A 25306-nucleotide genomic window follows, 5' to 3' on the forward strand; every position below is an offset into this window, starting at 1 on the left:
GATGTAAAAAAACATCTATATTGACTGCAGTGTTAAAGTAAGCTATAAAGACATTTCATTTCCATTAACTATTTTATCACATACAGTACAAATTAAAATGTGAAGCATTTACAAAACTGCATTATTACATACCGGATAAATGAAGATTGTTTTACATATGCAGTATTAACTTACACAAACACATATGTAGATACACAAGTATATCTATAACTGCCTTATACATTGGCTTATCAAGGCAGAGATTCAAACTACTACCAAGCATTTTTTTTTAAAGCAGCAGGTTATCTCTTTCATCAAAGTATAACAAAAAAAATAGATCTATCACACACTAGGGACTTGCCCATTCTTATTGCAGCATTAAAAACCTCAGAGAATATCAAACTCAGTTCTGGCACAACAACACAACAATCCAAGGACATACTTAAGACACATGCTGCATACAGACACGAAAACTTCTTTTTAGCCTGGAGCACAGTGCAAATCGGGAGAGGGGTTGTACGGATTGGGCTCAGTGGTGAGACTGAATAAATGTTATTTCATTAAAAAATACAATTTGTTTTAAACCCCACCAATCTGGATTTGCCATAAACTATTTCATCAAAATAGTTTGAAGAGAAATGAAGGAGAATGAAGGCAAGATGAAGACTCAACGCAATGAAATGTGAAATGCCAAGCTAGGTTGCTTATTTTCCTACAGTGCAAAAAAAAGCAGCTCTTCAAAGAAGGTGCGGAAGCTTTTGAAGACTGCTGTGATGTCCTACCTAATTTAATGTAAAGTACAGTTAAATGTGGGCGAAAGGGCACAAAGTTAAAAAAGGAAACTTTAATTTAATAAAGATACCAGGTAATGAAATGAAACAAATCTAGCTTAATTTCTTTTTAAAGCACAAATTGCTTACAAATTACAAAAAGATATGAATATGTTCTTATGACAGAATTCCGACATACACATAGGTTGCACGTGTATAAACACTTTCAAGATTTATGATGCTAGGAGAGCCAATGTGGCCCTCTCAAACCACGCTGTTTAAGCTTTGTGGTCGTGCAAGTCAGGAAGGGCTTCTGATGTATGCCAAGTAAGTAACATAAGACATCCAAACTAAACAAAACAACAAAATAACCAAACATCCAAACGATGGATAGCCCTCTCAGCTGCCTGGTCTGAAAACTGACCTTTCAAATGACTCAACTCTAAACTGAATTTTTTTTTACAAAGGAAAAATACCAGGAAAAAACACCCGGGGATGACGACGTTCTCCAAATTCTGAAATGGTTTTGTGAATTACAAGGCCTGTTCTCCACAGGGGGAATCTTTATAGAACTATGACCTTCTTGCTGAATTTGATGGCATGCCATCTTTCCTGCCAGATACCCCCAGATGCCCTGTTTAATTGAAGAGACAACGGCATCTTTTCTGAAGCCCCAAAATCTTCAAATTCATTCTACCAGAATCTTTCCTTTTCTCTTGCTTCTTCGAATCGGAGTAAACATATCTGAGGAACGGATTTCACTGATTTGATATCTTTGTGTTGCATAACGGACCATCATTTAAAACAAAGACAGCATTCTAAACATGATGTACTTGACTCGTATTGCTGTGGAATACAGGAACTGCACTATAAAATTAAGATTAGACTAAGCAGAATGTTACTACCCTGCTGGTATTATATAGATTTGAATTACTTTCTGTAATGAGATGAAGCCAAATACGTTTGGCAACCCAACACCCTGAAGGAGGAAAGTGTTAATTGCGGAAGCTATGTCTAATTAGCCAGTAGCATGGCACTGATCCCCTATTTTCTCTTTAGCAATGTTTCCTGAATACATTATTTAACAAGCTGATGAATAAGTTATTCAGACATACTGTTGTGACACTGATGTGAAACTGTATTCTACAACAAGTCAGAGGGGAAAAAAGGTCCAAAGATTCTCACTTTGGAAGAAAGCTGTTGCTGGCGGATTTTTGATTAATTATTTTACCACAATAGTTTTACCACATAACATCAGTTTTTACAAATAAGTGTTAACCAATAAAACTGGTAAAAGGAATCATTCAATCCCAGAGGAAGCGTACATAATGATTGAAGTTAAATTCTCTGCAAATGGATAAATATATTTGGTACTTAAGTCACTGGTTTAAGTTTGGCATTCATTCCAAATAAACATTTAAATACTGTTTTGTAATTAAAACATCTAAAATGATTTAACAGAGCACGTGCAAAATATGACTGTTTTAAGTTGTGGAACAGCATTGAGGAAGCAATACACTGAAGACAGACACTGATGAAGCCCTCAAAGGTAAAAATAAATCTTATTTCCTAGTTCCGGCAAGCATTTCAAATGTTCAACAGCCCTTAACCAGAGTTTACATAAGTCCCTGTAATGGGGAAAATGCTGAGGCTTCTCATGCCTGTCTGAGTTATCTTGACAAACAGCATGGAAAAGGAAACCAGGAAAGCAAGCTACAGTATGTTAAGTCTTTGTGTAGCCTGATCTTGTTTACTCAAGTTTTGTCAACATGAAACAGTAGCATGCAGAACAGACTTTGTGACCAAATAAAGTAATAATATTTTCAGTTTTCTAGTATCAAAATACATGATACCAATGGAATACAATAAGCAAGTGAAGTTACATTCAAACATGTTAAACACAGCTACAGTGTTTCTTGAGTTAACATACTTTAAATCAACAACTAAGTAAAAGGGAAAAGGTGTTCACATTTTCTAAGTCACATTTTATGCAGTCAGTGCCTGAAATTAGCTTTTGTCATTAGAAAACATTTACTTGGGGGGGCAAAATAGTTATGTGTAACAGAATCTGATGTAATATTATCAGGTTCTTGGGGATGGATAGATTTTCTTTTCATACTCATCGAAGCAACCCTACAGGGACAGAGGTAGCTATGTTCCTAGTGATCTAGTGATGGTGTCACTTCAAACATTTCTATACAAGGATAAAAGACAAACACATTCTTTACACCATAGTACAAAGAAGCTTGTCTGACCTATTTTTGCTTGTACAGTACAGCTTTGGTTGTGGGATTTTGGAGTTCTGCCTTATTTGTTTGAAAGGAAAAAAAGAACTGGGACACTAGTTCCAACGAGGAGTGGTATGCCCTAAACTGTAGCATCCCATAAGAAACCTACAGTATGAACACATTTTTACCAAAAAACAAATATTTTCATTCATTTTTAAATAATTCAAATAAGACATTTTAAATTCAACTCTGTATTGACAGCATACTTAAAAGCGCAATCTCACTTTCATATTTTTCATATTTAGAAACTTTTAACATGATCCCATATCCAAAATGAGTAAATGGACTTAAGTCTGTAGTTAAGTCCAGTTACCAACTGCTTTTAGAAGAACTGTACAATATTTTCTGAGCATGTGAAACAGAAGTCTTTTATCTAGATGCCAATACCACAAAACCGAGCTCAGATCATTTAAATGAGTCACTCAAAAAATCATACACAAAATCACCTCACTAAATGATTTCAGCCCTTGCAATAAAAAGCAGCAACAACAACAACAACAACACCATGTGCTGATCTGGTAGCAAAGCAACACTTCATCATGAAAGGATGTGATGTTCAGCAGCAGAATGTGTGTCTGCATGTGCTCGGTTTAGAAGTGGGCTTCCTTTAAAGACACTGCAGAAGAAAGACTCATTAGCACAAAGCTCCCTGTGAGAGACAGCTTGGCAGAGCTGCTGACAGTCCAGATACAGATAATCTCCTCTGTGAGTGACTTTAGACCAACGCTACATAAGTCAAAACAATAAATAAATAAGGTAAAATAAGAAGCAAGAATGTGTGAATGTGTTGATACCACTTTCTGAAGGGAACTCTTGGTTTAATACATTTCTCCAATAATTCTGGCAGGTACACTCACGACAGCACTACAGCAGCTCATAACTATAATTCAGCTTTCACCACACTCAGAAAAATTTAACCACACATCACCCTTTTTCCAACATCAAAAGCTGTCCTGTAGCGGTGGTATGAGGTAAATTGAGCATTATGCTTCTTTTGCCTGTGAATTAAAATAAAATGAAGGCAACTCCTCATGTAAGGGATTTCTGACAAATGTAAATCATTCCAGTCACATTTCAGTGATCATTAAAAACTCTCAAATTGACAGGCAAGGATAAACAAGAGAATGAGCAAACTTTAAGCCCCCCCCCCATTTTCCACAGAAAAACGCAGCACTCACCTCTGTGGTTGAAAGCACTGTATCTTCATCAAGGCTCAGCACAGCATCGGTGATTATAGTTTCATAGGGCTGGAAACGACTGCTCATTACCTGCAATGAGACAGACTATAGAATTACTACATAAAATACAGCTGGGAAAGAAGTAACAGACGAAATAAACATCAATCCTTTTTCACTTCTGTGAAAAAAAAACATTTAACAAATGTAATGGACTTGAGAAGGCATGGACATTTAGCTCACTGTGTTCAGCTGTAGCCATGAAAGCATTATAGGCAACGGAGTTACTGACTCTTGGGCCATTAGATCTTTAAAGCTAAGCAAGACTGGGGCCTACCTGGTACAGTGAGGACTAGAATGTCAGACCTCTAAAGCTACTATAAGTGGTATTGATGGAACAACAGATGAACTTCTGAACCAGAAATTTCCAAACCAGTGCTCTAGTATGGTGACAGGGCACACTCAGCTATAGGAGGTGCTGTCCTCCAGATAAGAGTTTCAGTCAAAGTCCTGACTTCATGGCCATGAAAGATCCCACAGCACTTTTTGAAAACCGTAGGGGTGTTAACCCCCAGAGTCCTGGTTAAATTTACACAAATGGTAGCAGGTGAACGGAAGAAAACCCCACATCCTCTGACTAACAAGACACCTGCCAGAAGTGCATGGATCTGGATTTCTCTGCATCATTATGTGTTAAGCACATTTTTGGGATGTTTCAAAAATAATATTTTGTCATTCCGACCATTAGAAACACACTCGAAAATCCAGTGCCACTTTTACAATATTTCCAGATTTGCTAAAACCAATGTTTAATATTCCAAACTCGCAAAAAATAAATTGCCTGACTCAGACAATCTATTTAGCGATCCCCAATTTTGATTATGAAACTGTTGTGAGGGACATAAAGCAGAAACATTCCTCATAAGCTTGCCTTTTCTGCAGCTGTAGTGAAGGTACAAATCTATCCACTTAACATTCAAAAGGTTATTTAAAGAGCAGCTCTTAGCTTTTGTTGATTTCCTTGAGGATAAGCCCAACACCCACATGCACATGAATACATTCTGATTGTGTTTTTTTTTTTCATTCTTTTGAAACCAACTCATTGCATTGAAGGTCATTCCCTCACAACAGGTATTTTGCTCTTTTTAAACCTATTGATTATGAAATAGCACTAAGACACAAAAAGCACACCAGCCAACACATGATGTTAAAAGTCAAAATGCAGACGGGTCAGGTTTTTGTTTTTCTGGCTTTATTTTTGACAACCAGTACCGCTATGCAGAAAGGACTAACCACAGAAGTTATGCTTCTTCAAAAAAAGGAGAAGCCGATATTCTACGTCAACATTGGCAGGGCCAATTTTAGTTGAAAAAACTAAGACGGGACATGCAAAATAGACCCAAACTGAATGGTGTGCAAATGGTTTAAATGATTGCAAATCTGTGTGGTAAACAAAAACGAAACATTTGGCCTGTGTGCTGCAGAACAGGAAATCAAAATTGCATGCATGCTTGAAGGAGAAGTATTGGAATACTGCTGAAATCTTGCACTTTGCTGGGCACCTGTCTTATTCTATCACAGACTACCTCCACGTGAACACACAGGTATGTACCAAGCATGTTTCCATAATATCTCTGTTGTCAATGAAATTTCGCATAGCTTGAGCAGACCTCGAGTACCACAAGCTGAGGAAAGAGCAGATAAAAGTCAAGGTTTTTAATCCTCTGAAGAATACTTTAAGAGTACACAGGACAGGTATCCACATTACAAAATGCAATTAGTTTTCAGAAATCACCCATTTTCCCTAACAACAGGAGAGATGACTACCAGAGTTTCCATGGCAACCAAGGCACAGAACTGTATGCCAATTAGATGGAGCCAAAACTGGTTTGGTTTCAAACTAGATTTGACTTTCAGCTCTAGTCTCAGAAGTCCCTCTGAAATTGAGCTCCAAATCCATTTTCTCAGGCATGAAAACACAAAACAAACACCATGGAACATCAAGGCAATCTGCAGTTTTACAATTAGATAAATAATTCAATAATATAAAAAAATTCAAGAGCAAGAGGAAGCCTGAGTGATCATAACCAAGCAATACAGTCTTGTCAAAACACCCATTGTGCTAGAGTCAGAGATTTATATGGTTTTTACTGAAGAATGATAAATCATTTATTGAGCAAAGATAATTGTTACAGCCCCGTAAAAATAAGCTTTTCACACCTGAGCCTGACTAATTTAATTAATATGTTAATTTAATTACTGGAAAAACAGCACTTTAGATATCCAATAAAAGTATCATATCATTCATAGCATAATAGCAAAAACATTTTTGCTATTATGCCATGAATGACATTGTACTAAGGGACAATATTAAGGGACGTTTTTTACATTAACATAGGTAATTTCCATATTTGTCCATGAAATACTCAACATAACAATGACTAACTTTTGACAACTTTTAGGCATTGCACAAAACTATGCTGTAATCATACCTTCAGACAGTCATAAATCAATTTCTCTGAATAAATGTATTCCCAATCTGTTTAAACTGGAAAGAAGTATGAATTTTGAGCTCCCTGCTTTCATCTACATTGTCAATTGTGATTTAAACACCGTGCATTTTGTTGAATGAAAACCTACTGTAAATGAACCATCAACATCACACAAAGGACTACTTGGCCTGAAAGAAATAGTTCAATACATTACTGCAAATGCACTACTTTCTCAAGGCACAGTCACAAGTGCAGGCGTTTTGGCACAACAAGAAACTTTTTTTTTTGCATGAGTTTTGTTAAGACAATAACTGCTTGTGAACAAAATGTGATATAGCTGTATTAATAGAAGACAACACCTCCTCAGCTTTTCCCATTTCGAGTTTAAATAAAGCTATTATATAAGAAACAGAACACCGATCACTTGGTGGCAAGATACCAGACACCAAGGAAATACTCTTTCTAGCAGAAAACTTCCTTAATCCTAAAACCAACTGGAAAAAACAAAAGTTCAAAGGGAGACTCACCTTCCTCTATTTTCTGCAAAGATTGTAAAACAGACAGTCTTAATTTATGCTTTAAAGAGAGTATTTTTGGGATAGCTACAGAGCTTGGCTTAGAGAAACTACTATTCTGACTCAAAGAAAATTGGAATTCTGTTACTCAATTAAGAAATATCAAAAAGGCATTAAAAAGTGCTTTAGAGATATGGTCTCAGAACTGTCTTAAGCATCCAGCAGTTGGTGTATGGTGCTTACTCCCCATAAGTAAACAATTAGCCCACATCAGAAAAGTGCAGTGCACGTTCAAGACAAACGTCCTATTTTGTCTTGTGGGAGACTATGGATTAAGAACAGCAACCCTATTGCTTCCATTTCAATGGGTGACTGACCAAGCCTGCATCACTCAACTGCTTGTACAGCTCCTTGTGGCTTAGCCTTCAGGAAAGCATTTTTTTTCCCCATGGCAGAAAAAAACATTTTTTTCTTGAAATTTAAGATAATTTTCAAAACCTTTCAAAACAGAGGCCAGATAATGATATGTTAATTCTGATAGTATTTGGGCATAAGAAGAATAGTAAGGAAAACAAAACAGTGGCTTTAGTGTTACTCTACCTTACTCTCTCCTTCAATCACGATGACGGGCACAGTTGTGGCTGGCCACCGGTGTTTAGCTGGTAACGGCTTATCACAGTTCCATAAAACAATGATCTGAAAAGGTAAAACAAAACAAAGACAAAAGAAATGTGTCACTGTGGTTTTAAGACAGCCTATTAAAAAAATGCAAAAAAAAAATGTGGTCAAAAGTATATCTTTTTCCTCTATAGTTACACTCATTTTTTCATGTACAGCACCACTGTTGCTATTCAATGTTTGACAAGGTGACCTTTTAACTACATGCTACTAATCATAATAAAAGTCAAACCAGCATGAAGGAATTATATATACATATCATAAATAGAACTAATGGAAAACAATCATCAATTTCAAGCTTTTTATTTTTGGATTAAATAGCTATGTGGCAATGTCTTAAGCAGCAACAGATGTACCGACTCGATGTTGATATTATTGATAAATTAGATATACAGTATACCTGGTTATAACTATTAAGACATTAACAACAGATGCTTTATCTAGTCCCTGACCACAAGTTAAACTATAGATAAATATTAAGATCTGTCAACACAAAACAATAAGAAAAAACAAACAAACTATACAATAAAGTGGCTCAAAATTAAATAAGGGTAATTTTCCAGTCTGATGAAAAGATCAATTTCCAGTTATCCAAATTAAGAGAATTCATATTCCAAATTCATTTTTTTCAAGATGGATTTCAATTGCATTATTCATTGTGCTTAATACATGCTTTTTCAAGCTTTGACATCAATTTGGATGTGACTTTAATGAATGTGTACTTATTTGGCTTCCCTGACACTTTTTCAGATGTGCAGAAATTACTACAAGAACAAGAAGACACCTGCCTTTTACTCTTGAGTGTTTCTCTTAACTGGTTCATGTAAAACTGCTAACTTCCTAACATGCTGATGTTCACAATTAAAAATGATTTCCACTTGCTAAAAGCTAACAGAATTGCTCCAATGGATTGGGACTTCAGCAAATTAAATACATTAAGAAAACAAATCAGCATTAGCCTTAATTAAATTATATCTCCCCTTTATCCTAGCGCATGGATTAGAAACACTCTGAAGAACATGTCTCTCCCAGTTTCACTAAATAAAGTGACTGAAGTTTGAACAAAACAATGAATTTTAAAATATTGTCATTTGTAGCAGAAATACTTTCCTACTGTACAAGAAATGATCTTTCTTTCTAAAAACATGAAGAAGGATCATTTCTTGTAATATTTAATCCTTTATTTGTTTTAGAGTTGAAGTATCATTGCTCTTATTTACTTTATCCATGAATACTTAATTTATCCATTAGACATCATAGCCATTAATACATATCCAATGTCCATTATTACATAAGGTGTGAAAAAAGCAGGAAAATCATGTAATTCTGGACATGCACTGCGTGGTGTCTTTGGAATAGGAGTCACATAGCAACGGTGTATTCTTTGGTTTTTGTTAATAACCAGTATTAAATTGTTAGATCTTCACTCTAATCTGGTAGAACATAAATAGAATAGAACAAATTTTCTGCCAACATGCATTGACAGCGGTCAGCTGGCTTTCTTACCTGGGCACAATACTGGGATTTGGCTACAGCCACCAGGAGCTTTAAGATTGGCTGAGACTGGGAGACCAGTGGAGTCACTGCATGGATGACAGCCGTAAACTTGGGGGATGGTTTTATACCTGTATCAAAGCCAGTGTAGTCCATGTTAATACATTCTCCTGAGCAGTTATTCACAGATGCAAATATGTGTCCAAGGTACTGCTACAATGTTACATCAAAGGATAACGGATATTCTCATAATATTCTAAAACAAGGCACACAGGAAAATAAATACAAACTGGCATGTTAGCCTTAATTAAAACATTTGCAGTTGTTTTGGTATGGATGAATACATTTAGCTGTGAAAAGATGTGAAGGAGGCACACGCATTCTGTCCATAATAGAATGTATCACAGTGGCATCTCTTTCTTTCAACAAATTTATAAAATATATGCAAGTTATGATACATACTGTACTGCAAGTCCAGGGTACTCAAAGAATTTTCCCCTACCAACTTCCTCCATTTTATCTCTTTATCCCTGCTCTACTTCTTTTCGGCAAAACTAAAGCTGATGTTATCATGCACCTGTCTTCGAAGTCAGATGTGGATCATTTCAACACTGAAAAGGACTATTGGCATGTGAACTGATTGCACTTTGGATAGCAAATTATTTGTATCCATTCCCTTGCATGTCAGGCAACTGTCTACATCAGTCTGGATTGTTATCTTCATTCCTAAAACAAAGAATGTTGTTTTAACTCTTGGCTCATCTGCTGGCCAGCACTCACCAAGACCAGCATAGTAAAAAGGGAAGTCTCCCAGATACGCAGAATACTGTGGCAGAACAAAGAGCCCTCCTGGATGACTGTTCCACATTAAGCTGTTCCGTGATATGTGCTTGAAAATTCTATCCCGGATGATCTGTGGGAAGACAACATATATATTGGGTTTCGGATCCCTAAAAATAAAATGTTCTGATTTTGCTGTTCTACATTAAAACACAGAAGTGTCCTAGCAGGTCTGCAGGCTCAGAGAGAGAGAGCTTACAGATAGCGTTTGAAGCCACAATGTTTTTTAACATTCATTTGAAAATATCACATTTACCTGATTGAAAAGGTGTAAGTAAAGAGAATTCATTATTCCTGCACAGAAAGCAGAGCTAGTTAAGGAAACAATTAGATCAGTTTGAGCACTGTGTTGTATGGTGCAGATTTCTTTACCTTTTGAAATGTATAACTAGGAAATGTTATCTTTAAATACGACGTCAAAAACTCTGAATAACTCTTTTCAGGTTCAGCATACATCAGACCAAAACCTTCTGCTGTAATACCTGAGAAACTTCTTTTTGACAACTGAAACTCGTATAAAAATGCCTAACAGCTGGAAATCCATCTGCACAGTAATTTTAAAAGAATTAAATGATTCCCATGATCAGAAACAATGCTGAACAGCACTAATCTCACTGCTTCGATCAATTCAGATGCAAAGATGACATCAATTAAAAACCCTTCATAGCAAAATATGCAACTGTGGACAGAAAAAAAATGGAAAGACTATAATTCAGGGTAAAAAACAGAATTTATACACAATGCAGAAATGTGTTCACAAGAAAGGTTTAAGTGACACGCTCTTGAAAACAAATGTGATAACTACTGAAGGTTATTATTCCAAGCAAGCACATTAGATGTACAAGTTTATTCTGTAAACATAAAACTGCATATGTTCATTTAAAACTAGAATGGTGGGTATATTTAGCATTTAAGAGAGACTTACTGATGTCAAAAAGAACATCTTTAAAATCTTTTATTTTAATATTTGATTACATGTGGCTCCATTAAAGTGAACCGCCTCTCCAGTTTCATTTTCCTTATTCACTATGAGCCCCAAGAAGCATCTCGTTAACATTTTTGTACAGTACCTTATCGAGTATTGGTATCAGGCTTCGGACATTTCCCTTTGCTTTAGGGTAGTGATTCTCAAACTGTGGTACGTGTACCAGTTGTGGTACGCAGAGCGCCACCAGGCGGTACGCCATAAGACCATGGAACTTTGTTGTGTGCACTGAAAAACTGGGACGGGTTTTCATATTTTCAATTTTAATAAAACTAGTTTGTGTCGAATACATAGCCTACGTACTATGATACAGCGTGCGCTAATACTTGAGTGGACACAAGAGTTGCGTGCTGACACATATTGTATGGAGAAAAAGCTGCTAAACAGCTCGACCTGCTGCCCCCTCCGAAAGACACAGTAACTCATAGAATTATTGATATGGCGGATGATGTCAAAAGTACGCTGATAGAGCACATTAAGATGAGCAGTTTCACTGCAATTAGATGAGCCTATAAATGTCATTGATTTGGCCAATTTGCACGTTTACATTCGATACGAGTTTGAGGGCATGTCCCATGAGGACTTTCTGTTCTGTAAGCCGCTACCAATAGGAACTACAGGAGAGCACATGTTTCAGCTTCTGAATAAATTTATCGAAGAGAATGGCATCAATTGGATAAAACGTGTCGGAGTTTGTACAGACGGTGCTAGAGCAATGACAAGCCAACACAGCGGTGTAGTTGCACGAATTAGAGAGGTAGCTCCAGATATGAACTGCAGCATCCACCTCGAGGCCTTGGCCGTCAAGAAACTGCCTGACTATTTAAAATCTGTTAGACTCTGTTGTGAATTAAGTATCATGGCTCGACCAATGAATTCAAATCTGCTTTGTTCGACCAAACAGGCTCACCCCTCTCATTGAAATGGTGCTTTTTTATTGTTTACTTTTAATTGTTGTTGTTCCTTTTGTCATTCTGTAAAGCACTTTGAGAAGCCACCTTTAAAGGCGCTATATCAAATAAAGCTTATTATAATATTTATTATCTGTGAGTGTGTGCGTACACGTGCGCTCATGTTGGTCATTGCGATTTTCTGGGGTTCCTATGAGAAGATGACTTGCAGGTTGTACTTGGATCCTTTGGTTTGATCAGGGGGGGTACTTGGTCCAAACAGTTTGAGAACTAGTGCTTTAGGGAAATGAACATATTTATGACTAAACGCTAAATTAATACCTAACTGTTTTGAACACCTGATGATGATAAGCAGAATTGAAATGATTCAAAATAAACACTGGTTAATATTCCTTATGTCATTTGCAGATAGTTCTTTATGGCCTTACAATAATGGCCAAAATTATGGCCTTTACCCACCATAAATGGTTAAACTCTACCCATAAACATCAAGGTCTTTTTTTCTCAAGGAGCTGCATGAATCTGGGGAATACATTTCATTTCTGATCTTGTAATAAGATCCCCTAGACTTCCTTACACCTCTATGCATTGGTTTCAGTTAGTTTTAAAGGACAAGGGGAAATATGGTGATTACATGCATTTTGTGGCTAAATAAAAAGCTGTGAGCACTACACAGCCTTTTACTCACCTCTAATGTAGTCAATACAATCTTCTCCACCGAGGAAAAATAAGCCTCCCACAAGAGTTGTGTTTGCTGTCTAAGTGCTAAGATTTTGTCCTGATGGATGGACCTGACTGTTGATGGGATCTGTAAGACAAGGCATTAACAATGAGCAATCAATTGATATAGAAATGAAGACAGATTGGACTCATGTAGCAGTGGGTAGGGAAAGGGTGGTGATGTTCATTGAGCAAGAACTAGCACATTACTAAGAAACCTTTACCAGCCCTACCTGTGCTAAAACAGGGCATATACCAGGATAAAATTGAAGGAATCCTCTCCAATGACTATCTGCTTTCCCGCTCCGGGATAAAAGCCACTCTGGTATCTAATTCGCGGCACACATAAGTAATCTGATAGCTCAACGCTGACAGTAGAAAGAGAGTATGATATAAGAAGTCAATTACATTACATTCCCAAGCATTCTTTTTTTCTGAGGTTAAGCACCAAAAAATTGAAGCTATAGAGTCATTTAGTCGAGTAGCTCAAATTCCCACCCAGTATTAACAGCATTATGCACTTAAAGCTACAGGCATGATAAAGTATACGTGTACCCTGTAGAGCTGTTTCATGGGACTTACACACGTAACAGATTTAATACATAGAATTAAATTGTATATTAAAACTGAAATACTGTAAATAAAATATGTTCAGTACTGTAGTGCCACAGTATTTCAGTCACTGAAAATGCTACATGTGCACATGTGTTGTACAGTATATACAAATTGATGAAACCAGGTATTTTTCTTACCAAGTAGCTACTAATAGACACGTAACCGGAAAAGGCAAACCTAAAATCTGGATGAGCAGTTATCCATTGTTAATTTGTTAATAAAAAAGCAGTAGTAGACAATGACTCATGTCACTGGCCAGGTGAGACGGACATTTTTTTTCTGGAAACACCAGTCGGCAGAAAAGTAGCTGAATTAATAGCAGGAAGCCTGCCAAATAGTCTCTTGATACTATTCCTACAGCCTGTCTCCGGCAATGGGGCTTATTAAAACATCCACACAGCTCCAAACAGGAAATGAGAAACTGTAACATAACAAAACATTTCCCTGGACGACCGCTCAGGCGTTGTGCCAGATGGGGAACAATGTTGGAAGCCACAGAGCAGGTCAAACCAACTTGGACCGCCACGTTTGAGGCTGAAAAAATGGACAAGGGGCACCAGTCAAATATGAAGTGAAAAACAATAATGTTTTTTTTTTTTAAACTAAAAGCTGTTACTCCTCGATGTTCTCTGTGTTTTCGGTCTCATCAAGGTCGTTTATGAAGTGCCTGGATTTTTCATTTTATATTTTAAAAACATCTTTCCCTTAACTGTTGCTGCCCCCCTCTTCTTTCAATTCCAGTAAAAAGAACACGAACCACTGGGAAAATGAACCAAAGAAGCCAATACCAAGGTTAATTAGGGATTGTCTTCATGGCCATACCTTTTGAAACACTGTTGCTTTCTCCTGCAAAGTTGCTTTTGGAAAAGCCTTGGCAATATTCCCATAATCAATAATACAAGCACATGACACTTAGCTAAACAAACTAAAAGTCCAGTCTATTTCAAAGTAAATATACAATATACTCTATGCATATACTTCAATGTTTAACAATTACTTGCTAAATTCAATGTAAATGAAATAAAATGCAATGCACATGTATCCCCCCCTAGCTATTTATCCATCTATTTATGTATCACATACTGTTGCTTTGATTTAACGTGATTTTACACGACTCTTATGTTTTTCTGAAACAAAGAAATTTCCACAGTAGTGAACAAAGTATTTATCTATTCTAATAAACATAACAAGACCAAAGTCATATATTAACTGAACGTGGTGTTGATTTAGTGATAATGGAGCATTTTTATATACTGATGGAAAAAGGAAACGTAACAGCCCCTCCTCCACACTCTGGCCCTCCCGTCTGCGTGGAACAGGCTGAAGAGTGACTCATCTGTGAAGAGGACCTGATGCCTCTGCTGACGAGTCCGTCGCAGCCTCTGTCTGGCCCAAGCCAGTCGGGTGTGACGTCTAGGAGGTGTGAGCAGAGGGCCTCTGACAGGTCACCTTGCTCTAAGGCCAGCAGCATGGAGCCTCACTGTCCTGTCACTGATGCGGGCATTGTGTCTGCTGGCAGTTTCAGCAGCAGTATGGGTGGCAGATCTGAAACAATCTCTGAGATAGACCAGTCTGATGTGTCGGTCCTGCTCTGGTGTGGTCACTCAAGGGCGACCAGATCTTGGACGGTCATCTGTCCTGCTGGTCTGCTGAAACTTTCTCTGCAGTTGGGACACAGTGTCTCTCCATAGTGTCTGGCAACGCTGGCACATGACACATCTTCCTGCAGCATGCCAATGGCCCTCTCCCTTGCTTCTGGTGACAATCGATGCCTTATGGAATGCACAGAAAACTGACCAAGCGTGGCCTTTTTCTTGCAGTGACCTAAGCTTTGAGTTAAGGCCTTTTTCAAGATGACCTGATCAGGCATTGTTCCACCTGGACCTCGCTGGGTAAAAGTGCTCCTAACGAGCTTTCGTGTGATTGGCAAGTTGCAATGCCTCACTGCACCAGCTGTATTGCTGGTCAGAGGGCTTAAAACAAATTGACAACTTTGTGAAAGTACATAAGCTATGACTAGTATTCTCATTCCAGAACAAACTTCGCTCCCACACAATTTTTTCAAAAAAGTTCCACGCAAGTACAGACCTTGATCTATTTTTTTCTCAGTTTGCACAACAAGCTTGCAAACAGCATACAAAAATACATTACCACACGGGGCCCCTGTCGTGTGTGTGTGTTTTTTTTTTACCAAATAAAGAAAATGGAACTTGGCAGCTTTGCCCCCTGTTAGTTTTGCCTTTTATGTACAGCAGCTGAAAAGTGTTACAGCTTAAAATGTCACTTAAGTGCAAAAAAGACCTCAATTAAAACTTTCAAATACCAGCTCACATAGCAGACAAGAGCCTTCCTGTTACCAGGAATCCCTTGCAGAAAAAAAAGAAGGTGAATTTCTGTGCTCATACAGCAATCATACACTTTCGCTGGGGCCTCAGCAGCCTGATTAGAACTGTAGCCCAGCTCAGCTCCTTACCTGCAGCAGCAATCTCTCGTCTCCTATGACAGCAGCTGTGTTCCAATCGATTACTTCTGAAAAAGGCAGCTCCCATCCGTTACTGAGTGTCACGGGGACACAGGCAGCCTGGAAGCCAAGCAGTACAATTTACATTTCTGTAAATTACTTTGACAACATGATCTTGTGGAAAAAAAATAACACTGAACGAAAATAGCATCAGCTAGGAACAAATAAAGGAGGGGGGAAACAACCCAGAAATAGGCCACTGAAGAACGTTTTTTAATCATTTTTACTGCTGCTGAGTTTGGCAAATATAGGCTTTTGAATCTGAGTTGGGAGATCTCTAGTTTTACAGGGAGGGACCTCTAGAGTATAACTCTGACATATAAATACATTCATATAATAAGCCCCCAAGCTATTTTATACTTTAGATATAAAAATAGATGTGCAGTTGAACGTTGATTGAAATACATCAACAGCCTATAAAACATGTACTAGTTTTTTTTTATCATTTGAATCGCATTATTACTTGGTATTAGAAATATGGAGCTAAAGTCATGTGATTTTATAAAAAAAACACCAGATACTCAGTGTTCGGAACTCAGGATGAACACAAAATGCTGAAATCGGGCAATTATGAACCCGTAACAGTCATTCAAAAAGAGGTGACTTTAATTAAAAGAAGAACAGTGAAAAGATACAACCAAAACCCACTTCCATAATGAAGATTGCTTGGTTACTATGGGCATGACTGAAAGCGAGCCACCTGTGAGAGCAACCGCCCAGAGTGAGATTTCTGCTTCAAAAATAGACAAACCCAGAGAAGCCAGGAAACATTGAGGGAGAGGACATCAGCCCAGTGCTCTCTTTTTCCTTTTTGGTCCATTTGAGCAATCGTTTTAAGGCGGCAGTTGTTAGAAAACAAGAAATGCCAGAAATAATCAATGCAGAATGACTGCATAGAAACAATGTGCATGCATGGAGGATGTTCATGATTAACATGTTGATGAAACAGGTATCTAATCTGGGCCAGAGAACACCGAGGTGACAGAAGAGATAGTGGTTTTGAGTTTTATGGACAAGTGAATGTAATTTTGCCCTCCACAGACCTGCCAGAAGATGTGTGCTGTTGTTGTGGTGAACATTACACTGATTGTTGTGTAGTTCAAGCCAACTGATGCAGCTGTGATATGGGTAAGGAACAACAAGAATGCTTTTGTTGCAGACAGATAGGAACCTTACTGCTCAGTCCAGCATCATACACTGATGAAACAAAAGAGTAACTAGATTTTATATGTACCCCATACACCGGACTTATATTGCTAGACTGTTCTAGGCAATGGAAACAAGCAAGGCAAAAATAATGAAATAATCTGTGATGAAAAGCTAGTCATTTCTTGGGCAAATACAATATGCACATTTCTTTTTCAAACTACTAAAAACAAAATAAATAACTGACAGAATCAGGGTGCTAGAATTAAAAAAAGTAAACTTAAAAAAAGTTACAGCAGTAGGAAAATAAAGCACTTTGCCAAGTCCCTTTAGTGTCCAATAGCTCACAGATTTTAGTTCATTCAGGGGGAATTCAGTGGCAAAGAAAGTTCATTCAATAACTTGCTTGTTCAGATCTTGTTTTGGCTCTTTTCCCTGCTATAATCTCATTCTCCTCAATCTGTCTATCCAGGCGACCACACGGTCACATGTTTTGCTGGCCATCTTCTAGAAATTTCCAGATAAGAGCCTATAGAGCTACACCCCTTTCTTCAACAACTGCAGTCATACCCGGAGCACAAGGGGGGAAAAGGCCCTTCTACAATAATGGGCACTAACCAACGCCAACATCTTAAGACACTCTTCAATTGTGCACTGAGGAAAAAATACAAGTTACATTTGATTATAATACAAATACCTTTCAGTCAGAATGCTGCTATATTCGTCCCAGGGCTACCTCTTCACCTTTACAAGAGTAGAGTGGAACAAGAGCACATCCAAAGTTTCACAAGGCTTAACGCACTAGTGAAATAGGAACAGCATAAAAAAAAGTTCAAACTTTAGGCGGTTAATTGTTTACTGTGGCCTTTGAGGTGATCTTAGAAGTATGATGTGGAAAAGTTTTTGATCATTCAAATAAGTCTTTTCAATCCTGCCATGTACAGTTCACTCACAAAAGGGTATGGTTCCATTCTCTCTAGCATAGTCTTTAAGTCAGGAAGAATTCAGAAACAGATACCACTGGACACTATGTATTTTTTTTACTCTATAATTTAAGAGGGGGGAAAAAAACACTTCAGTGGGCTGGGAAGGTATTCACAATCGCTGAAGCGAACAAGCAGATTTCGCATTCTTGTCTAGTTAGCACTCTTGCCATTCTCAGATCAAAGTTCCCTGAACCCACAGGCGATTTGCACCGGTGGGGAATCTCTTGAAACAGAATTTCTGAACAGCAATTTATTTGCCCATCTTGCTTTACCCTTTCCACCTCCTAACTAACAGTATAAACTCCTGATGTTAGCTTTGCCTGTGGTGAGAGTAGAATAAAAAAAAAATTAGAAAAATGAAAAAGAGCTTCGAGGCAGAACTACTGTATCATTTCAATTCTAATTTTATTAATTTCTTTCTGGCGCTTTTCCGCCAGTGAAAAACAACAGGAAAACTAAGCAGGTGTTTTACAGAACACCTCAACTCCACCGAGGGATGGCATGAGAATTGAAAATGGTTTGCTTTGTTTAAATTGGATGACCCTTGGGGGGTTTATTTATCATGAATAACACTTAGGTTTATGGGGTGCTTCCAATCCTCTGAAAGAAGAGAGGGCATCACGTGTTATCTCAAATAAAAGCAGTACCTTGACAGTGTCTGATGCCACCTTTCTGGATTCCTACACTCTTTGTAATCCGTTTAGCTTTGTGTCAGTCATTGAAAACTGCAGATAAACATGTCTCTTGCTTAGTTCTGTAGCAATAATCTGAAAAAGGTCAAATCTAACCCAGCTATGCCTAACGCAGTGCTGTAGAACTTTGTATTCTGCTTTTGGCTATTTCAAAACTGGAGATTCTATTCTCACAGATTTTCAAAATGTTTAAGACAAAACATGCATATATTCCTTTTCTGAACTGTTCTAAAACTGCTTAACTTCTGACTCCTGAGAGTGCTTGTCTTATGACCTGCAGCAGCTGTAAATGTTTGCATGGCTCAAATTCTAATAAAGAAGTCAGCAATAATACTTAGCACTTAAAGCTTCTGAAAAATATGAATGCAATAACTGTACAAACTGTTTAATATGGCTCCAGTCTGGAGCAGATGTGATACTTAAATTCACCACTAAATCAAAACTAAAACTATAAAATTATACACACACACATAAAGGAAACAATAAAGGAAACATGCCTTTTGTCATTATCCAAATGAATGATATACTTGTGACTAATATGCTGAATGAACAAAGACTTTGTATTACATGTGCACTGTTCAGTTAGAAGTGACAAAAAAACGTTAGATATGTTAACTAATCACAATTAAACAGAAAATAACAGTTTAAGGACTGGACTTCTAAGATGATGCAATTAAAGAAAGGTAATGGTCTCATTCACCTATTACTGCTTGTTGTTTAAACGCCATGCCTCTGTAGGAGCTGAATTCCAGCAGGAGTACATAATGCTCTGACTATAGGATCAGTCATTTGATAACATGGCTTTTCCTGAGCTAAAGGGAGATATGACAAAAAAGGAAAGCAATACCAAAATATAGTGTATCATATATACAGCTGAGGACTATCATCCCTGTCGCTCAAAATCCCAGCATGACAGCAGTTTCTTGTAACCCCTTATTAAATTAAATAGGGCTTGCAACACTCTGCACCATTCTCTAGCTGCTATGTGCTGAATTATTAAAAAAATAAGGGAATCTCAGCTATAATTGACTCTACAATTCTAGTTCTGAATGTATGCACTCCCAATTAAAAATTAAGCCTCTCATACTGCATCTTTGAATGAACAACCCATTTTATTTTTAATAGCCTGTACAATGATCATGTGCATTATGGGGCTACAGTATATATCTAGGCAGCAAATTGCATTTGTAGCTTTGCTTTTTTAAGCGTAATGACTATTACTATATATAATAGATTTCCTCCAAAAAATACCTTCTATAAGAACACATAAAAAAGGCAGTTAGTTGGGCAATGAAGTCTTAGTGACTGCAAAGACAAAAGAAGGAACATGAAGTAACCAGGTGATTAAAAACTCAAGGAATTAAGCTGTGCCTAAAGCAATTAAGTTGATTAATAATGGATTATGCTATGAAATACTACAGTACAGTAGGTTATTGTCTTGTGGAAATGAGGCCGCATTAAGTAAATCCAAGGACATGACATATTAAAAGGTCAAAGAAAAAAAAAGCTGACCCTTTCTTCAATGTGCACAGCGGAACTGGTATGACTAAGGAGGACAAGTGTCAAAGATTTGTAATATCAGGATTAAGCCATGAAGTATGAATTAGAGACTGTAGAACTGATTAAAAGAAACTCGAGATGTTTAAGAAGGTCAAAGGCACCGACATCTTCGAAGCAGCAGACGTGACTTATATGTAGCCGTTACTCTGAAGCAAAGCATTCTGAACTCTCCTGTTTTTCCCAGCAGGGCTGGAATCCAGTGTCACAACCTAAAGAAAATTAATCACTTTCATCTCTCTTTAAAGAGGATATAGTCACTGCAGACATCTTGGGCAGGATTTTCAAAAAGCAGCGTTATTGTAACAAACGTGCAGCACGGAGGTTTCAAAAAGAACTCATTCATCAACACAGGCCTCAGAATGAAATGTAGAGAAGAAAAAAGCTTGCTCATCTCAGGTCACTTACATTACACACATTGCCAACAACTATATACCATTACTGGTGAAGATAATTCAGTAAATTCTACTGAACATGAGGAACGGAAGCAGGAAGGGTGAATGGGCCAAAATTCCTCCAAGCCGATGTGCGGGACTGATCAACAGTTACCGTAAACGTTTGGTTGTAGTCACTGCTGCTCAAGGGGGTCACACAGGTTCACAAAGACAAAGACATTTAGTGTTGGATCATTCTGATCAATAAATGAATGAAAATGTATATCCTTTTGTGTGTTGTTTGTTTTATTGGGATCTCCTAATTTTTATGACCATATTTTGGGTCAAAGTTATGCAGAAATTCAGAAAATTCACAAACTTTCTAGCACCACTGTATAGTCAAAGTTTCTGTCCAATATTAAAAACTACAGTATCTTATCAATATCAAGATTAAGACTCCAGAATGTAGGCCGACATACACAATTCTGTGAGTATTGGTATAGGAACATTACATTAGATATATAAAGATAAGAGAATGAATTTCATTCATAAAATCACACAACGAGAGGTAGTTCTGCCATTTTTAAATGACAAATATTAAATTACCTAGGTACACTGTTTCACCACAACCCATCTACTAATATGCTATCTGGTCCCAGAAAGTGATTACATGTATACATCTACAGTATATAACAAAACATGACAGGAGCTAAGAAAATTTGCACTTAATCTATACATGATTCATTACTATTTCAGAGAGTGGAAACCCTACCCATCTACTGTATATGAGTACTTGCACGGTAAGGAGGCATTTTGAGTACAATGTGTGTGTGACCATCGTCTCCAAACACTTTAGGAAAATAGGCTTCTGATGTATTGTCGGTAGTCCCAATTAAGTGGGATACCGATCTAGCAGTTAACCCTTTTTGTCAGTACAGCAGTAACCTGAAGGATAATAGCAGAACTGGCAGTTTGATTGCAATATAGCCCTCCGCGATCACTGTAACGACAGAAGCAGAGAAGGATAATCCCGCCAGCACCTTAATGATTCATCCTTTTGTAGGACTTTCAAGGTCTTCCCGCAGAGTCGAACTGAGGCTGACAATAACAGCCCAAATGCAAGTGCAATCAAGGTTTCAGCTCATCGGGGAAATCTAAAAAAATATGCTCTGTCCTGAGCACGCACGCACACACACTGCTTTGCCGTCACGACTGCTGTCTGTCAATCTGAGGATCCTCAAGTTCAAAATTACATTCAAAGCTGCAAGTGGAGTTCCCCGCTACAATGTTATTTTCTTCTTCTTTTAAGTGCTCAACCTAATAGCTCTCAATAGGTTTACTGAAGCTCACAGGACTTACTGTACTTATGTTCAGGGTAACCACTTAACAGAGTTTATCTGTTGTCCTGTTGAAACTTACCAGCACACTTTCACCCATTATCAACGGGCGTAAGCATTTTAACCTTATCGTACGTCAGCAAGCACATGTCATGCTCCTTGTTGGTATTTTTCATTTGGATCAATAATATGCATGGGATTTCTTTTTTCTTACAGTATTTTGACCCTTAGATTATTATATTAATTATGAACGTTGAACTGACAGCAATGAACATCATTTATAGCTTATTTAAACAATGTCTGATATCAGCTTACTTCTTTCCTAACAAGCCTTCAGGAGTTAAGGGAGTTCAGGGCAGTAAGTCTGCCTCCTCTTTTTCAAGACACAGGAAATATCCGTTTTTAAAGCAATGTGGATGTTCATGGGAAACTGCATCACTATGATGATATTCTCAGATTTCATTTTGAAGTAGAACAATTCTGAACTGCTGTGACTGAAATGATCAAGCCTTTCAACAAAGGCGGTATTTACTTAACACTTCCAGTCTTTTTTCTTTATGCATGAAAATATGTGCTTAAATACCATATCACCCTTATCACCGTAAACCAGATACGGTGCTTATAATAAAAGCCCGATGGGCACACAAACCTAATTGTTATATGCCAGCTAAAAGCCAATTGAGAGAAGTGTTAATTTAGAACTGCCCGAGTTAAGCCTTGAGGTTTCACAGCAGGAGCTGTACTGCGTCTTCTCCAGCCCTTGTCACATAAGCAGCAGAAAGAATAGAATGTACAGGATTGCTGAACCAATATGCTTTACACATACAATTAGAGTAAAGTAGCATTCATACAGGCTGAAAATTACTATAACTATACATGATATGAAATATGCAATATATCTCATATGCAAAATGAACACCATATACTATGGTCAGATGAGTCTGACATTTCTGAAAGCACAAGCAACAAAAAAAAATGCTATGATTACGTACATATGTAGGTTATTCTAAGCAACCACATGAAAATATGTTGAAGGCTTTATTTGGTTCATTACTTTAAGCTCTGTTACAGGATACGTAACAGAGCGGTCGAAGCCATTCGATATTTATCATGGGCGAAGAAAAGTGAGCAATGACCACTTTCCTGCAGCCCTCTTAGGTCTACGGTCAACTGAAGGGCATTAGCATGATACTCACTATCGAACTCAGGCTAGAGAACCACGGAATGCATCACTACACACAATTAGAAGCTAGTGCTCCACGTCACATTCGGAAATCAATATGAGGCTGCAGCTTAAGGTAAACGTGTCATACACCCCTCCCAACAGAGATTTCCTCACCTTGGCAGGGATGACGTGTATAATTAAACAGCCTTCTAAGATATAAGAAGTTAAAATACATAACCGTAGGTGAACGATCAGTAACGCGTCCGCCGTCTTAAATCAAAATGAGTCCCAGCCTGGTTGTTCCCACAGCCACCCAACGCTTGGGGCGGAGCGGAATCTCGGATGCTTACCTGTAAGGCTTCCAGAAACCGAAAAGACCCCAGTCGCCTCCCGCGCGGGACGAGACAGAAGGTGGCGTTGTGCAGCATTTCTCTGTAGTCATACCTGCCACAGAAGACAAGAGAAGAGGCCTTTCAGTTTCATTCTCGATGCCACAACAGCAGGGAAATTTATCGACATTTAAACAGTTTGGCTGCAAGGATGACCAGAGAAATTTCCATGGCTCTTCTCACAATGAACGGAAAAAAAAAATCTGGATTACAGGTATAATAAACCAACAACTTAATACTGTTTTCAGACGTGTGCTGTTGAAACCTTTTAAGGACCAAGGTAATGTACTGTATACATGATGTAACTGAAGCACCTGTGATGAGGATCATATTACATAAAAAGCCCGACAGAGTCTGGACTTACTGGAACAACATACTTTCCAGTAGAGGCTGGAGCGCTTCAGGCTCAAATTGCCCTCCATATTTCTTTGTGGTAACAATAATATGGCTGCCAATCAATACAAGAATATGACTTCTCTTGCTTTGAAGACAAGAACATCATCATAATGCATAGCATATTGAACACTAAGGACGGCATCATTAAATGTAGCATGCACAACAAAATAAAAGCTAAGTTTGTGAAGTGCTGTATAATACATTCTGAAGTATTCCGAGTCCAGGAAAAAATGTTTAGGACCCAGTATCTCACCGAGAATCACTTGGGTCTTAAGTGGTATATTGATCATGTCTAACACGTTATTTAAAATTAAAACTCCAACACTGCATTTGTTTACCTTTAACATTTTATTTAGTAATATAAAACATCAAAGTATGTATAAATAGTCAATTAATTTAAAGTATTTAGTGTGACTTATAAATAATAAGCTAAGTGTCATCAATATTTTAACAGTTTTTTAAATTAAAAGCTATTTACACTCCTGGACTAGATGTGGATATCTTTCAGTTTTTTTTTAAGATTCATGTAGGAAGCAATCTGATCTCGCTTATGTCCAAAAGAGTCCTCACAAAGAGAATTTGAGACCAATTTTTTTTTTTATTCATAGACGAAAACCAAAAATGTATCGGACATCCCTGGATTTCTAGTTACCAGTACGGTTAGACTGCTGAACACATCTGCTGAACACTGGAAAACCCATGCCAAAAAATGTTGAAGCTGCTAAAAATGTACATAACTTTGTTAAATCCACAGGTAATAAAAATGAGCCGTAATTTACATGAAAAGAATTCTAATGTACACACAGAGACAGCTATCCCTGTGGGCTTCTGTAACCTTCAAAACAGCACTCTGTGGCCCTAATCAGGGCAGAACCTCCCCAGAATGGGTAGGATAATCACCTGTCTCTTCGCTGCAATGTGACTCCTACTGACATCACCTTTGGAGCAGCAAAATAAGCCTCAGAAAACTACGCTTGGTGGTTTAAGAAAAGCTGCAGCCCCCAGCCTGGAAAACTGAACTGAAAAAAGTGGTTCAAAGCCACTGTGAGCAGTCGGTAAGGAGCTGAAGACTCGTCCGCGCAGACCCTGCAGGAACGACAGAGCTCATTGGGGCTGGCAGGCCGCCAACACGTTTTCACGCAGTTGCTATAACTACACCTGAACCCACAGGCGCACTCACTCTCCTGTCTCTCTGGTGGATTGTTTAATTGCTCGCAAACAGAATTATCAACTTGTGAACTTAATGAGGCAAGACTGAAACCTGGTTCCACCTGACATGTA

The 25306-nt window shown here is 37.9% G+C and overlaps 1 protein-coding gene across 1 annotated transcript in view; it reads right to left on the reverse strand.

Moving 5' to 3' along the window:
- Positions 1–25306, reverse strand: part of ext1b (exostosin glycosyltransferase 1b) — a 133096-nt gene that overhangs the window by 9812 nt on the left and 97978 nt on the right. The window contains exons 2-8 of the mRNA XM_088601902.1: positions 23591–23684; positions 15936–16043; positions 12816–12935; positions 10172–10304; positions 9404–9522; positions 7820–7915; positions 4216–4305 (exon numbers count right to left, since the gene is read on the reverse strand). Coding sequence (XP_088458028.1) covers positions 4216–4305; positions 7820–7915; positions 9404–9522; positions 10172–10304; positions 12816–12935; positions 15936–16043; positions 23591–23684 — 760 coding nt within the window. The remainder of the gene's footprint in view (positions 1–4215; positions 4306–7819; positions 7916–9403; positions 9523–10171; positions 10305–12815; positions 12936–15935; positions 16044–23590; positions 23685–25306) is intronic.

The sequence above is a fragment of the Lepisosteus platostomus genome, chromosome 12 (assembly GCF_059453375.1).
Source record: "Lepisosteus platostomus isolate fLepPlt1 chromosome 12, fLepPlt1.hap1, whole genome shotgun sequence".
NCBI lineage: Eukaryota > Metazoa > Chordata > Actinopteri > Semionotiformes > Lepisosteidae > Lepisosteus > Lepisosteus platostomus.